The following is a 17,342-nucleotide window of genomic DNA, read 5'->3' on the forward strand; positions in this document are numbered from 1 at the left end:
TTGCCAAAGCATGTAAAAAATGTAAGAAAAGCCTTGGAAATAAGTCTGAAAACCAGCCTGTGAAAACTTCCTTACTGGATAGATAAATGGAGAGCAAAAGAAAAATGTGCTAAATCTGATGACATGTAATACCTCACCTGTAAATAATAAAATATGTAAAATGGATATTTGAGAATTCACCTCTAAGAAAATGAGGAAAATTAAGGGAATCTGAAGGGATCCCAATGAATACACAATTGAGGTGATAACCACAAAAGCCAGGCCTGACAGGCCAAAACAAATTTTCAGATTACAATCAATTCTGTAGGTGAGACATATGGCAAAAGAACTGCAAGGATGGATATATCCCCTTTTCAAATTGTCATAGAATTAGAATGAAAGGACAGGACTTAAGAGGGGGAAGAAAGGGAAAGAGTCCTACAAACATACCAACAACTCCAACTTATGACATCAACATGTGAGCAGCCAAAAAATGTACTTTCACCAGGAGGTAGAAAACCTTGGCAACTAAAGAGACAAAGGAGGGTACAAGGTCTATCTATCCATTATGCAATAATACTAAATATTCTAGACTCAACTTGGAATTCATGAAAAAGAAGATAGTAATTAGTGCCCACCACCACCAAGGGAGGAGTAAACTAAAAGGGGACAAAGAAAAGCCCAAAAATCTCAGAAATTCATATGATTAATTGAAGGAAAGCAATAAGATCAAAATCAGACTTGTGAGAAGTCAACTTAATAAAACAAAAAGTGTCAGAAAGCAGAATCCAAATTCTCCCCAAGGTCAACAAAAATGGCAAATTCAGAAGCCCTAGAAGAAAATATCTCAGGACAAATTAATGTTTTCATCTCTCAGCAAATAAAAATATGGACAGCCACAACCAAAAGTGATTGCTCACCACAACAGAGAGACACTAGATAATAAAGGAGTAGGGAAGGTTGGATTACCAGCCTTGCTGACAACCCTAATATGGGAATTCAACCTGAAAATATCACATCTAATTTTTGGTTTTTTTTAATTATAATTATACTGACATCCACAAGGCAGCACAAAAATTGAAATCCATATCATGAAAATGAATAACACTTCCTTAGAGAAAAATGTGACCAATACTTTGTTGAAAAAAATTAATTAGATTATTTAAGTGAGATGCTTATGTACAGTACCAAAATAGAGAACATACTGATGAAAGTAAAGAAATTTGTAAATTAGATATTACCAATGGCATTTAAGTGGGGTATAAAAGATTGGAACATGCAAGGCCAATGCTTAGATAAGCAAAGCCTATGTCGAAGAACTGTTTTGGAATATAGAACTTTTATTCACTCACTTTATAAATTTTAATATATTTGGCTGTTTGTACAATTTAGATTATAAACTAATTACTTATATCTTGACCATTTCTGAGCATTTCCAATATTAATGTTCTACTGTGTGTATGGTAAATATATGTGCTTTGACTTGTTTATTGACTTCAGTTTGATGGTTATGTTGAAAAATTCACAAAAGTAATATAGTACAAATGTTTATTTAAGTTTATATATACTTTTAAAACCAGTTGTCAATCCAGTTTTATCAGAGGAAGTTTAAGAAACAATCAACTTTTTCATGACTGAAGGCTATTGGCTGAAGAACAAATGTAATTATTTATTAAGCATCAAACATCAACCACAGTGCAGTAAGATCTTAAAGCCAACACAAGTTTGTGAAGAACATAGAAAATACACTCCTGAATTAGTTTGTAAAACCTTATCATGTTACACAAAATATGGATGAAAACAAAACATTTTCACAAAATTCAAATATAAAATAATACTGTTTACTATAAGAAATTATTTTCACCATTCTACAGACACTGTGCTGTACCAAGAGAGTAAAAATGCATATTCTTACAAGCTGCTTGTTAATTAAATTCATATTAGTACAGTGTTCCTCATACAAAGATATATAAAAAAGCACTAAAATGAAATTAAAGAAAAAAAAAGGGGGGGGGTAGCTGTAGGTGACTTCTAGCCAGTAATTCAAAGAGAGAAAAGTTGTTGGTGGGTGCTGCCAGATAGTTCAAAATTACCAACAGTAGCAGATTGCCTTAAAAAATTTGCCATTAGAAAGTCAAGGCAAGCAAGACTGGTGGCAATGTGAATCAAAACCCAAAACCACTAATTTCAATTAGTCAGTTATTTTCATGACAACTGATTCAATTGTAATTAAACTGAACATTTTCTTCTTTTTATAAGATATTGATTTTCTACAAGTAATGAGATGAAGTGCCTTGTGTTACCAATTATTCCTTTATAGTTTCAAATACCAAGATGATACTGTATGTTGTTACCAAATCATTCCTCTACTGTTTACAAACACCTAGATGAAAATGTATCATGTAACCAATTGCTTATAAATACCAAATTGATATTTTAGTGTTAATAATCATTCCCTTATTGTTACACATACCAAGGTGATACTGTGTGATGTTACCAATCATTCTTCTTTGTTTACAAGTACCAAGATGATACTGTATAGTGTAACCAATCATTCTTCTTTGTTTACAAGTACCAAGATGATACTGTATAGTGTAACCAACCATTCCTTTATGGTTTCAAATTCCAAGATGATACTGTGTGTGTTACTAATCATTTCTTTATTGTTTACAAACACTAAGATAACATTGTACAGTTTTACCAATCATTCCTTCATAGTTTCAAATACCAAGATGATACTGTGTGGTGTTACCAATCATTCCTCTACTGTTTACAAACACCAAGATGACATTGTATAGTGTAACCAATTGTTTACAAATACCAAATTGATATTTTATAGTGTTACCAATCATTCTTTTAAAATGAATGGAGACAAATTATCATTAATGAATTTTGTACACAAGCAATTCTAATATTTAGAGTACACTACAACCAATTAAATGTAAAAATAAATTAGAAATCACAATTAAAAATTTGGTCATCCTGAACAGTTAAACCCAGTCTCTGGTAAATGAAGATTAGGTTTATAATGTTCAAAATATATGATTACCAATTAGACATCACAAAAGATGAAAACCTTCAGCTAGTAACAATTATCTGGATACAATTAGGTTTAATTACCACTTTACCTGTGTATCTTCAATCACAAAAATTACCATTAAATGTTATTCTTTGAAAACACTGCTTTTACGATTTTCTGAAATGGAACGTCAACCTATGATTTAGAATACTAAAAAAACTGTTACTTGTTTATTTTTGCATCTCTATAAAATGTCTTAAAATTGGCCACATCAAGTAAAACAAATGTTCCTTGTACGATAATTGTAAATACGAACACCTTTCTTTGCAACTAAAATAACTCTCTCTTCCTATCTTCATAGTTTCTTCTTTATGCAACAAAGGAGTGAGGTTCAGAGCAATACAAACATCATCTCCAGACAGATTATCTAATCCATGTTTCAACTCCACAGCCATCAAGTTTGAGCTAAATGAAATAGTGTTAAGAAACTGAAGATAATACTATCTTAAACATCATGCAGAATTACTACTTTACAAATAATAAAAAATGATCTAATTATTATACACTTACAAAAATAAAGAAATGTGTACAAGTTAAACCATTTCCCCTGTTAAGCTAAAACAAAAGAACATCATAGGTGTAGTAGCAACAAATAAAACTTGGCTTAAACCACTAAATGAAAAGTGTAAAATGTGTAGTGGAAATTGAGATACAATTTGTCAGTACAAAAATTCAAAATGAACTAGGAATATATCCTATGTCAAAGTAAAAAGATATAACTAACACATATCCTAGTAATCAGAATAGTGTATCTGTGCAAAAACTTATGCTATATTACAAATATATGATAATCCTGGATTGAAAGTAAAAATGCATAGTACACTGTGTCTGTGAAAAAACTTACACTATAAATATATCTGCCTGAATATAAAGTGAAACTAAACATACAGTGTATCTGTAGAAGCATAAAACTGTGAATACGAGGTCTGTTCAAAAAATACGCAGACTGATGTCATAAAACAAAATGTACTTTATTTAGAAGTACCCCTTCAAAGTACTCTCCTCCCCAACACACACACTTATCCCAATGGTGTTTCCACTTGTTGAAACAGTCCTGATATGCTTCTTTTGTAATGTCCTCCAGCTCCTTCGTCGCATTTGCCTTAATCTCAGGAATCGTCTCAAATCTTCTTCCTTTCAAGAATCTTTTGAGTTTGGGAAACAAGAAAAATCGCAAGGAGCAAGGTCAGGTGAGTAGGGGGGGTGGGGAAGAACAGTGATCGAGTGCTTGGCCAAAAACTCACAAGTTCTGAGGGCTGAATTTCACAGCAACGCAGTTCATCTTCAATTTTTCAGTCAAAATCTCGTAACAAGATCCAACTGATATCCCACACTCTTCAGCAAGCTCCCTGACAGTCAGACGTCGATTTGCCTGCACCAGGGTGTTGATTTTGTTGACGTGGAAGGACGTCCAGGACGCTCATCATCTTCAATGGACTGTCGACCATCCTTAAAACGTTCATGCCACTTGAAACATGCAGTACGCTTCATAGCAACACCACCGTAAGCCATGTTAAGCATAGCAAATGTTTCAGTCACAGATTTTCCAAGTTTAACACAAAATTTCACAGCAAGTCGTTGCTCCTTCAGGTCATTCAGTCTGAAATCCGCCAAACGAAAAAACCTGGTACCTAATACACAAATAAAGATATCTGCAATCGGGAAATGGCATTGTAATCAGCTGATCTGTGCAAACCTAGCGACACCAAGCAGATTCCCCTGGAACCAACTGGAGCCGAGCAATTCAAACAGTCTGCGTATTTTTTTAACAGCCTTCGTATATCCCCAGTACATGTGAAAAATAATTTCATCAAAAACATCTTAGGTGTGAAAAGAAAAAGGTACAGTCAAAAAATAATTAACTTTGAAACTTATTGGAATGAAATAACACATGGTGACCAGACTGGTGTCTACACAATAGCACTAATAAGAATTTTACAGCAAATATCCATTCATTAGTTATCTTGACTGCATACAGCATCATGCCTCAAGTTGAACAAATGATATGATCCAGCTGACCAATGAATAAATATTTGCTGTGAAATTCTAATCAATGATATAAGTGTGGCTACCAGTTTGGCCACCAATTTTTATTTCATTCATTGCGCATACTTAATCCTTTTTGTTGACACCTTTGTTTTTCCACACCTACGATTTTTTTTTATCAAATATCATGACTCTTTGTCAATATACATTCTACCAACCTAAAGCAGATAAGAAAGGGATACTTGATAGCAACCAATGTTAGCTTAATTATCACAACCCTATTATTCAGAACAGACCTATACTTTACAGACCAATCAAATTCTTTAAAATATATGGTGGTACCTTTTCTTTTCTAAAATAGTTAAAAACTGCAGTTATAATAATGTCACAAAAATTAGATTAACAAAAAATAATCATGGCAGGAATTTTATATGGTGGAAGAGAACATAATAGTTGCTTGCTCTTCCCAAAAGAAGTGTTTGGAAACAATTTTTCCCCTTCACCCTTGCACTTAAAATTAATTAACTACAGGAGCCAGAATCTTGGTTAGTTAAACTGATTGGAAGCTGTTAAGTCATGAAGAAGGTGAGAAAAGGCATGAGGACCTTGGCATTGAAGATCCTTCTTTCTGTTGATTGATAGCATGCAGACGTGAAGTGATGAGATAAAGAAATGACCAAAGTGCGTGTCCAAAATGTCAAGCTTAAATCATATCATATATTACTGTAACAATGAACCTAATTAAATATTAATTTTTAGGTTGTTGTTTTTTAATTAAACTGTGAAATTATTTTTAATTGTTGTTTTAAATTTTGAAATGTTTGTTTGTTTGAAATTAAGAACAAAGTTACACAACAGGCTGCCTGTGCTTTGCCCACCACAGGTATTGAAATCAGATTTCTAGTGGTTTGAGTCTTCAGACATACTGCTGTGCCACTGGGGGCAATTTTGAAATGAACTTCAAATCAAATTGAATTGAAGGCCCTTTTCAAGGTGGACTAGAACCAATGGGTCTAAAGTCCTGATGAATATTGTTGTGGGGAAAGGGGCCTGAAGTACCTGTAGAAAATCAATTTTCACAAAACAAATGCCAAAAGATCTATCTGTCCTGTGTTCTGGCTGTAAGTGAAAAGAAAACATGGTGGATATTAAAAGCATGACACAATTTTCAAAATCCTTTAAATATGGTTGATTTGTTTTTTTTTGTTTGGAAAGCAGATTGTATGGTGACTTGTTTAACAGGAGCACTTATGACTTCATGTGATACAGCTGTCAATTTGTTTCTTCTTTCTGTTTTTTATAGTATTTGCAAACCATCTAAGTTAGTCTACTCTTTAAAGTGGGTAAGTTGCTGATTTTACCTATATAATTTACGGGTGTAAATTTTGGAAGCCTTAGGGCTTATCTGATTGCTTTTTTTTATTGCAACTGTAGTTTTTTGAGATTATTTCTCATTATAAGTTACATGGCAGCCATATTCTATTAATGGGCATACAAAACTTTTGTATATGTTTAACGATGTTTTAGTTTTCCATCCTGTGTGCCTACTTTCAATGAGAATGGTATAGTTGTTCCATTTACTAATCAATTCATGTATGTTTTGAATATATTTATTCAAATATTCATATATTATAATTATCCTAATTTGATTTGATTTTCTTGAGAGTTTTCTGTTGAATTTAGTATCACTCACCATTTGATGCACCATTTAAGTATTAAATTCAGTGATTTATGGATTCAGGTCATTACTATAAGTGAACTTCTTGAAGTGCTCCAGACTACAATGATGTCAACAAATTTAGAATGCGTGTATTAAATTGGGGAATGAGATGTCATTTACAAATATGATGTACAGCAGGAGTGAAAGGTTGATACTTGCCACATGCCTGCAGTGATATTAAATGCTTCTGATACTGCACTGTCATTTAGAAATTTTAATATGCATCCAGTATATGCAACAATTCTCAATGCTTACTTTCGTATTCCAATTCCATCGAATATATTAACACTAGTTCTGTCTTTCACTACCCAATAACTGTTATATTAAAACTACAAACATGATTTAATAAAACATGTATGCAACATATAATTTCTACACATACCTACTAGCTGGTTCAATGTCTACAATGAAATCTTCTTGAAAATCATTTATGATGGTTTCATTGATCCAAGACTAAAATGAAATTAAATGTCAATAGAAGTAATAAATTACTTTTAAATCATTTGAGCATGAATGTTTTGAAGTATATGAAAGCATACATATAAGGAACATTTTGATTTAAAATGTTGAAATTTTCAAAAGTATGTTCCACAGAAACTTATAAACATGTTACAAGAAAATTCTAACATTTCTTTATTTGATGATTAGCAAACAATTTATTAGACAAAAAAGATTATTTGTATTTAAATTACATGCCAAACAAGCTACACTTCAAAACAAATCTAATTTATTTACTAAAATATACAGTATAGATCTAACACTCACCTCCACATTACTTTCTAATTCTCCTTTTAAAATCACCTTGGATAATTCATCATAAAATAAAACAATAGCTTCAGGAGTCCTTGCTGTACTACTGCGTACCATTTCCAACAACTCGACAATCTTTTGTTGTGTTTCTGTAGTTGAGGCTTCTTGACTTGAGACTGATGCAGAATGAGTCAGCATGCTGGTGCTAAAGAAATATATTTAACTGCTAAGCAAGAATGAAAAACTTATTAACCCTTATAAATTTATGTCAATAACTCTGGAATCAAACTAGATTATAATTCAAACTTTAATATGTATATATACATACATGATATTATTTCTCAATTTAAAAGTAAATATTAAAAGAACACACCAAAACATATATTTTAGTTAGTCACACAATATGTCGAATGTAGCACTATTTAAAATAAGATGTTTGTGATGTCAAAATATTAAGTCTATAATTTTGTAGAAATTAAGAAATCAAATTACTAAAATTGATAAGCTAGAATGTAAAATAATTACCTCATATCTTTTTATTTTGTTGAGATAATGGTTTACTTACTGAATCAAACATGGTGGCCCTGTTCACCTCTTTCCAATTTTTGAAACTGTCCCTTATATATTCTTACTTCAATATATGACATGTGAATAACTAATGAACAGCTTAGAATGTCTCTAAAGTGGTTTTCTCAGCCATTTTAATCTTTGAAAAAGCTACTAAATTCTTTCGGTCCAAGTTTTCAAGGAGACTTGGTTGTATTTCATTAAAAAATTAGATTTTTTTGTGTGCAAAAAGTTTATAATCGTTTATAAAAGTCTACCCAATTTTGTGACGATACTCATGATGTATCAAAAGTTATAAATACTTAATTTCTCTAGGAAGCAAAACATCTAAATTAAAATATTAAAAACACAGCTTACAAATATAGTTTTCAATCTTTAGCTTGTAATCAAATCTAAGAATAACCATGCTATTTCCTTTATCATATTTTATTATATCATTATTTTAATTCTTCCTTAAATTTTCAAGACTTCAAGTCATTCTTTACTAATATTAGTATGTATAAAATCATATTTATAACTGCTAAAGGCAAAAAGACTATCACCATTAACTTGGGTTCTAATTATATACTATCAGAAAATTATTTTAAAATATGAATTTTTAAAGAGCTTTATATTTTATATTAAGCTTATATACACTTAATTTTCACAATACATTGTATTATAAACATTTTATATATTAAATATTACTGTGAAATAAAGGTAGTTATGGGGATATATATTTGTAAACACAATAAATCCAGCATACAATATATTTCAAACTTACACAGCAGCTGCCATGGATTTAGAAACCATCAGAGCTCCTATAACCCCCATTCTCTGATACCTAAAAAGAGCAAATGGTTAAAAACTTTAGTCCATCATGAACTTTTCAAAGAATAACTGTTTTGTATTTATCAGACAATTTAATAACAGCAGTACCATTTAGTTTTCATTTTAGTACTAACTTTACTAAAACATAAGGATGTGTTAATTAAATAAATAATAAAAAGTTCAGTAAAGAAACTAAATTACTGCATTTATGTTTCAAAAATACTCTTACAAACAAATAAACTTTTATTCCTTCCCATACATGGTTAATCAATAATGACAACAGAACGAACTTATAAAAATTTAACGTTATTTTTCAACAAACTTTTTTTTTCTGTGATTTTAAATTTTCAGATAATAACTAACCTTATTTCAAATCACAATTAGTTATTTATGAGTTAAACAGCTAAGTTACAAATCCCTTGAGGCTAAAAATAATCATCCCTGGTTTTACACTAATACCCAGGAGAGAAACCTGCCAGCACTCTGCCACCACAAAAGACTTTCTCGGCTCTTTGAGCCAAACAGTTTTATAACAGTTCCACAAATGAAAGTTTTGAGTGTGTTCAGTTGTATCATATCTTGAACCTTGAACCCTTCAGTCTATAGTCTAGCATGCTCCAGACCACTAGCCACACTTGATAATGTTACAAGTTGACATTTAAACCACATATTTACAAATAAACTATCTCATTCAGACTACCCATCCTTTCTATGACAATTGCAGTTGCCAGGTATATGCACATAACAATTTACACTCACATTTTATTTGGTAAATTGACTTCAATTTTAAAATGCTAATGCTCAGTGGTTCCGGGGGGGCTTGAGCCCTCTCAGCCCCCCAATATTGATACCTACATATATTCATAAAATATGGAAAACACAATCGTTGTTGTTGCTTAACAATTAACATCAAAGAGACATAGATCTGTAGAACTCAACGTCTTCATTAAGACAAAAGTATGTGTCATGCGTCCCATAGCAACGTACTGAATGCACTGAAACTCATGCACTCCTATTGCTGCTCCCTGTGTAATGCCATTCTGTTTTGAGCTTTGACGAAGATTAGACAACCACGTCAATTTCAAGTTACAACAGATCATCAGGGATTTTACTTGATAAACCAAAAGTTTCACAGTTATTTACCCATTAATTTCATTTATCTTTTATTGAAAAGTAAAACACAGCATGCATGTATAAGTGTATTGTGCATAGGTCAAAACTATGAAGCATTTAGCCGATGTTGTGTCCTCTGTGAGATCATTTTGCAATGTGTATCAGCCATCCAAAATTGTACTGATGATTTTGGCATACACTTAAAATTGTGACTTACAATTCAATTAATGTTATACTTATGATTAGATAATAACCTTACATGTTAACTGACCAAATAATATTTCTAAACAATTCTAGAATGAATTTTGAAATTGTCATTGGGCTATTTAGAAGTGCCTAATTTAATGTAATGTAGTAGTTACATTATTGTAACAGGTGCTTGTCACACTTACGGTAAAAAGAACAATATCACAATCACAGTTTGGCCTGTATGAATAATGTGAACTTATGAAGAAACCAGCCTTTCTGTGAAGGTCAACTGCAATTTAAACATTTTGTTTTGGTGCTACTATGCGGGTTTGCTTTGTTCGAGCTCGTGATTCCTGCCTCGAATGCCTTAAGCACATGATCACCAAACCGCTGACCATGGTGTACGCTCTGTTTATGGCTAACGATCGGCTCAGCCCGATTGAGATCCAGATGCCAGCCGCATGCCACACCCCACCCCCCCGCTCACTCCCATTAGCTGCCCACAGTTTTACAACATGCCCTATTTGTAATAATGAATTATTAATCAGAGTATGAGTTTCCAATGAAAACTGCATTGAAAACGCAGTTCAAAATAGCACACCTTTCTGAAATGTACATTGGTATTTACATTATTATAATTTACCATCTATACTTCATATTGATGGCATTTTGGGAAGCCCCTCCAGTTTACCTCAGCCCCCCCAACGAAAATATCTTGGCACCACCACTGCTACTGCCTGTACTGAGGACCATTAATCAAAAATATAGGTTTAAAATAAAAAAAAAATATACTACACAGAAAAAAAACTTGTTTTTATTATTGGCCATTGATGGCATAATAAAATGTAATAATAAAGAACATTTTTCAAGTTTAGGCTTTGGTCATATTCTAGTCAATCATAAGAATGTTTCAAACACCAGAAAATTGTATAAGTTATCCAAAACTTTTTACAATATACTACAATAAAATTTGTACTTACAATTTATAAAATAATAGAATTTATAACTTAGCTTAAAAACTGTAAAAATACTTTACACAATTTTTTATTCCCTTTGCATCATAATGTTGTAGCTAGATACTAATTAAAATATGTTTCTTAAGAACACAGCAAACCATAAGAGGTGAAAAAGTAAGAAAAAAACATGATTAAATTTCTCCATCTTTTTTATTTCTTTATGGTATAAACTATCATGTACCAGTCTACACACTTTAAAAAAAACAACAAAAAACACCTTAATTTGTAGTGTTAGCAAAGTATAAAGCAATAACAGGCTTAAAAAGTAATAGTATAAATGAGCATGAATAGCCTGTGACCTTATTTTGAGCCATGGTGACCAAAACTGTTTATCTAGACTCTAGAGTAAAAGTGTTCTTTAGTATATGCAACATTAAATATCACTTTTATTTGACATCAGATTCACATATCTTGTTGCTACAGATGTTCTTGCTTAGACAAATCCTTTTTTGTGGCATTAAGGCAGTACAATTGAAATAGTTGCAAACTTAAACAATTTGTTCAATTAATTATCACTTAAACATTGTCTATGGCTAATCCTCTACCAAATTTCCTTAAACTAGGTTGTGCCAATTTTTTTTTTTTTATAACAACTTGTAATGCCTGTAAACTTCTCTGCTTTACATAACAGACAGGCCTACACAACTTTTCTTTCGTTTAGTTTTACCATTCTCAATTTAAACTAAAAAGACATAATACTATGCAAAAAGTGATGACTGAGTAAAAGAAACAATTTAATGTACGTACTTTGGGTTTGTGTTGGTAAGTTGTTTTCTTATCACAATAGAAGTATCATCCTGTAAAAACAATTACTGTATTACTTTGAAAAAGTCATACAAAAAACAAACTACAAATGCTTGAATTCTTAACATTTTAACACTCTAATTAAGGGTAGATCAAAATGCACATCACAACTTTTTAGTTATATTCAAAATGCAATTAAATTACTTTATCATTATTGTACACAAATAAACTTAGTAATAAAACATAGTTTCTAAATAAAAATTCAATATTATATAAGTTTTAAGTTTTAATTTCATAAATAAATATTTTTAAAAATTCTCAATCTCTTTTAGTGTGAAAAGTGAAGCATTTGTTCTCCCTTCTCTCATTTATTAACTACCCTTCTCAGAAGTACAAAACTTAAGTTACTCATTATAATATAGATATTATTAAGTCAAACAACAATTTTTATAGCCTTCAATCTTATTTGTTTATGAAGACATAAATTAGCAAATCAGGCTCACTTGCCACATCCACTCTAATGTTTTATACTACACTATTAGTAACCATTAGAAAGCCAAGGTTTTAATCTATCAAATGACACATTATATTACATTGTTTTCTTTATATTGTCTCTTTATTTGCAGTTTGAAATTTTTTTCTCAAGTTTAGCTGAATTTTTAAAGTATTTCATTCTGTAGTTAGAAAAATAAACCATAAAGGTCATAGGACATTGTTTGCTTTGTGTGTATTATTATTCTGTGGTCTTAGATGAATTACTTCCATAAATAAAAATTATTTAGTGTACAAGAACCACTATTTTGTTTATTTTTAATTTTCGAGCAAAGCTATATAAGGGTTATCTGTGTTAGCAGTCCCTAATTTAACAGTGTAACACCAAAAGGAAGATATATAGTCACCGTCACCACTATCCACAACCAACTCTTGGACTATTCTTTTACCAAAAAATAGTGGAATTGACCATAACCTTATAACATTCCTACAACTGAAAGGGTGAATATGTTTGGCATGATGGGTATTCAAACCCACGGCCCTCAGTCGAGCACTATAACTGCCTGGCCTTGCCAACCCAGTAGTATGATTAGTATAAAAAAGAAGATTTAAATTCCATTGACAAACTACAGCAAAAAAACCCAAAAGGTAACAGGTCTTTGTGTATATTCTTTATTTATTCTTATAGTTGTAAGGTATTTAGAATAAACAATAGTAATTTCATGTCATAATTTATATTTATTCAAGAATGAAAAAGGGTAATTTATATTTATTCATAGTTTTTTTATGGTTATAAGGTTGTTCAATGAAATGAAAGCATATAAAATCAAAGTAGAGAATAGATACAATTTAGCAGGCTTTAGAAATTACACTACTGAAATTTAACAATTTTCAAAAATAAGTATTTTTAATTTTAACATGAAAATTACTCTACATTCAAAGCAGTCAACATTCTGACTCCATATACTGACTGACAAATTTTAATAAAAAACACTTAAATAAATTTTTTTTTGGTATAACTACCTGCAGTGTTTAATTAAAGTTTGCCAAGTGTCATGAAGATAACACAAAATATAATAAAAGTTACAGGATGGAAATTGATGGTTACTTTAAGTGATTATAAAATCACTGAGAGAGGGTTAAGAATATTGAAGTATAACTCTATACTTTAATATGACATTCAATAAGCTCTTCATTCAACGACTTATTTATGAAATATTCAATAATACTTTTACTGATGTATAATTTACAGTTATGAATGTCATTAATATAATATATAGAACTCAACTAAGTAATAATTTACAGTCAACAAAGCATTTAACATCCTCTGGCCAATCAAATAATTGGCATGCAATGCATAAATGTCATCAGATTCCAGACAGAACATAACCTTGTGTTATACATTTTTTTTCATTGCTTACACTGAATTGTAAAACGAAAATGCATTTTTATGGCTTTGATTTAAACAAAATTTTCAAATAATATTTTGAATTTGGCTTACACATGAATATAATATTAAAAAGAATAAAACAGTACAGTTATTTTTGCAAAACTTTTTTCAATTAATTAAATTTTCACTTAAAATGTTTAGCACAAAGTGTAACAATATATTAACTAAAACATTACTTGGCAATGCTGTACTAAAATTTGTATCTATTTGAAAACATTTACACAATTTCAAATGTTTTGTTCTTTTTTTTTTTTGATAATTTTTGAATACTTTTATTTCCATGTAACTAGCTTTTTTACTCAATCATTTGTATTTTTAGAAACTTTCAATTAAACTATGTTAACACATCTTGACAATTCATCTATGTCCATTGATTTTGGCAATTATTTTGTCTAATTAACATCACTAATCATTTCACTTACTTGTAACTTACGTCCTTCTTGACCTCCTTGATAAGCTAGTACACTTAATACTCTGTATACTTTTTTTATTTGGCTTAGAGTAAGGTTGTCAAAAAAGTCCAGGATACTCTATGAAACACAAAGCATTGTCTAAAACAACACATAAAATGATTTCACATTCCTAAATTACTAAACTCAAATATATATATATATATATATACATATATATCCATGTAAACAAAAACAAGCCAAAGCAAAAATAAAAAATGGTCCCTATGGTACAGATTATAGTGTGGGATATAAAATGTACCCTAAGTTTTGGAGGTTACTGCAGAAATGGGGATACACCATTTATCAGTCTTATATGAATAAATTCATAAAAACAATCAAAAGAAACAAAAATTAGGAGAGCAAGATGTGGATGATCAAGCCCACAACATCCCACATCTATATCATCCTTTACTGCCTACAGACAGTTGTGGGAAGGTGACTGCTCTCCAAAAAAAGAAAAATGAAAAAATGAATTTAAAAAAAACACAAAATATGGTACTACCATTTGAGAGAAAGAAAGATAACCTTACCTTCTGAAATTGGCATTCTAGCCCCAGTTACAGTAGTAAAGGACTAATCAGTAGCACAGTAGACAAATAAATTACACTTGCATGGAATCTCAACCAAATTATCTAAACTGACTGGTATAATTCCCAACCACCACCTATTAAAGTCTACTGTAACTACCAATTTTCAGACTCTTAAAAAGCTTTTATATACAACAAGGTGTTCATCTGCATAAAGTAGTACCAGTTTGTTTAAATGACCTTATTATAACTAAAAATAGTTATCAGAAATTATCTGTAGAATACATTCTTGAATTTATCATAAAATAGTTTAAATAATAATTTTATTTAATTTCTTGATAAGATCCATTAAATATTAGTTTTTGCATCAGTATTTCAACATTATTAATAAAGTATTTAAATTTATTACAAATTCTACAACTCCTGAATAATTTTGATGTTATAATGCTTATAACTGAAGAGTATGGCAGGTTACTATTAATAAATGATGATAAAATATATATATGAAAAGAAAAATATTTTCTTTCATTAAAAATACTTAGATGGATATCTTTTATCAATTATTTTAATTTCTAGATCTGAATACTGTGCCTCTACATTAGAAGTTGAAGTATTTTCAATTTTGAATTATACTGGATAGTGTTAATAAAAGTTTTTATTTCAAGATTATTTATACTAATTAAATCATCTATGTATCTGTAAGTTAAAGCAAAAATGTCCATCTTTATGTGTTTTTAAATATACCTATTTTAATATTTCTCACTTGTTCACAGTTATTTAGATATTCTAGAATGAGTTTATTTTTTATCATCCAAAATGTGTGTTTCTTTTTATTAATGCATGCATATTTAATTTTATCAAATAAAATATTAAGTAATTCATTTAATCTAATTACCAGTTGTTCAATAATTGTTTTTATTGAACTAAAAATAAATTTTGGAATAGCATACACAAAAAAAAAGGTAAATCTACAAAATAAGTTGGTTTAGAATAAAGCAATTTATAAGTTTTAATGAAATTATTAATTACTGTATCTTTAGACTGGTTAATAAGTTTACTGATTGTTGATTTCATTTATCATAATTAATAAACCAACCTTTTTTACATGTAAAGCCAAAATTAACTTTATCAATGGGAACTATAACATTTTTCTTGTAATTCTTGAATCTTATTTTTTAACTCATGAAACAATAAATCTATGTGATATTTCTTTAATTTTACATGAGATAATTTAAATCTTTTTTTTTTACTACATAAAACTTATATTTCAAAAACCATCTAGGTGGATAAAATGCAATATAGTTAAGTTTAAAAATATATGCATTAATAATGTTTTCAATAGATTTGATAATATTTTGATTATTACATTTATTGGCAATTCTGTATTTAGATCACTTTTAAGTATTTTATACAATAATTTATATTTTACAATTTCCAAGTCACCAGTGATAATATGTTTATGAAAAGTATCAATAAATAAAGCATTTACACATTCACAAGGTAAGTTATTAACCCTATATACATTTAAATTAGTTAAAAATCTTTTATAATTGTATAATAGTGGACCAATTGGAACTCACATTTATAACTAATGATAAGCTTTAAATTTTTTAGAAGGAAAATATTATCTTTAGAGATTGATGAATAATTTTAAAAATTAAGTGGATAAATATTTTTAAAAAACAACTTATGTACAGTAATACTATAATAAGAAATATATAAATTACAAAATTCTAAAAAATCAAACAATTTTTCTTTTTTCCCTCTTACTTTCTTACTTTTACAAAAAAAAGTTATCTATAAAGAAAAAACAAGCAATACAGTAATCATTACTCAAATTAAAAGCAGTAGGTTTAACTCATAAGAACATAATGTTCTTAATTTCAAAATATAGAAGTCCTCTCTTTGAAATCCATTGGTTTCTTCATTAACAATTTTTAATATAGTTATCTTGAACGAAGTAATAGGATGAATTCTAAAATGTGTTAATTCTCTGGAATTCATTAAATTGGTTTTAACTTGAAACCTATGCAAGTTTAAATGTATATGTAATGGATTTGAAATTTGTTTAACATATTGCATATTACATTCAGCACAAGTTTATATATAAACTACATTATTTATTTTGCAGAATAAATCTGTATAATAGCGAAAAGTGTTTAAGAGTAGGACATGTGAGGCACTTTTTGCTATTGCATTTTATAATATTAGCAGCAATATAATTATTATAATCAACTTGCTAGACTAAATTACAGCTGGCATAATTTGTGTATACTATATTTTTCTATACCAGTATAATTTGTCTACTATGCTACTAATTAATGCTTTAATACTATAATGTGGCTGGAATGCCAACTTTAGAAGGTAAATTTATCTTACTAACCTCCCAGGTGGTAATATGTTATTGGTTTTTTCTTTACTTTGAAAAGCAGTTACCTTCCCACAGTTGTCTACAGGCAGTGAAGGGT

At 29.7% G+C, this 17,342-nt stretch overlaps 1 protein-coding gene across 4 annotated transcripts in view; it reads right to left on the reverse strand.

Moving 5' to 3' along the window:
* Window positions 1–17,342, reverse strand: part of Fancd2 — a 152,592-nt gene that overhangs the window by 53,136 nt on the left and 82,114 nt on the right. For all 4 annotated transcript variants that reach the window (XR_013011959.1, XM_076447882.1, XM_076447881.1 and 1 more), the window contains 6 exons: window positions 14,318–14,425; window positions 11,957–12,006; window positions 8,845–8,904; window positions 7,530–7,719; window positions 7,147–7,217; window positions 3,317–3,463 (listed from right to left, as the gene is read on the reverse strand). Coding sequence is in view for 3 of the 4 variants with exons in the window: in XM_076447882.1 (XP_076303997.1) it covers window positions 3,317–3,463; window positions 7,147–7,217; window positions 7,530–7,719; window positions 8,845–8,904; window positions 11,957–12,006; window positions 14,318–14,425 (626 nt within the window). In the remaining variant the exon portion in view is untranslated. The remainder of the gene's footprint in view (window positions 1–3,316; window positions 3,464–7,146; window positions 7,218–7,529; window positions 7,720–8,844; window positions 8,905–11,956; window positions 12,007–14,317; window positions 14,426–17,342) is intronic.

This window comes from Tachypleus tridentatus, chromosome 8, assembly GCF_004210375.1.
Source record: "Tachypleus tridentatus isolate NWPU-2018 chromosome 8, ASM421037v1, whole genome shotgun sequence".
NCBI classification, from domain to species: Eukaryota; Metazoa; Arthropoda; class Merostomata; order Xiphosura; family Limulidae; genus Tachypleus; species Tachypleus tridentatus.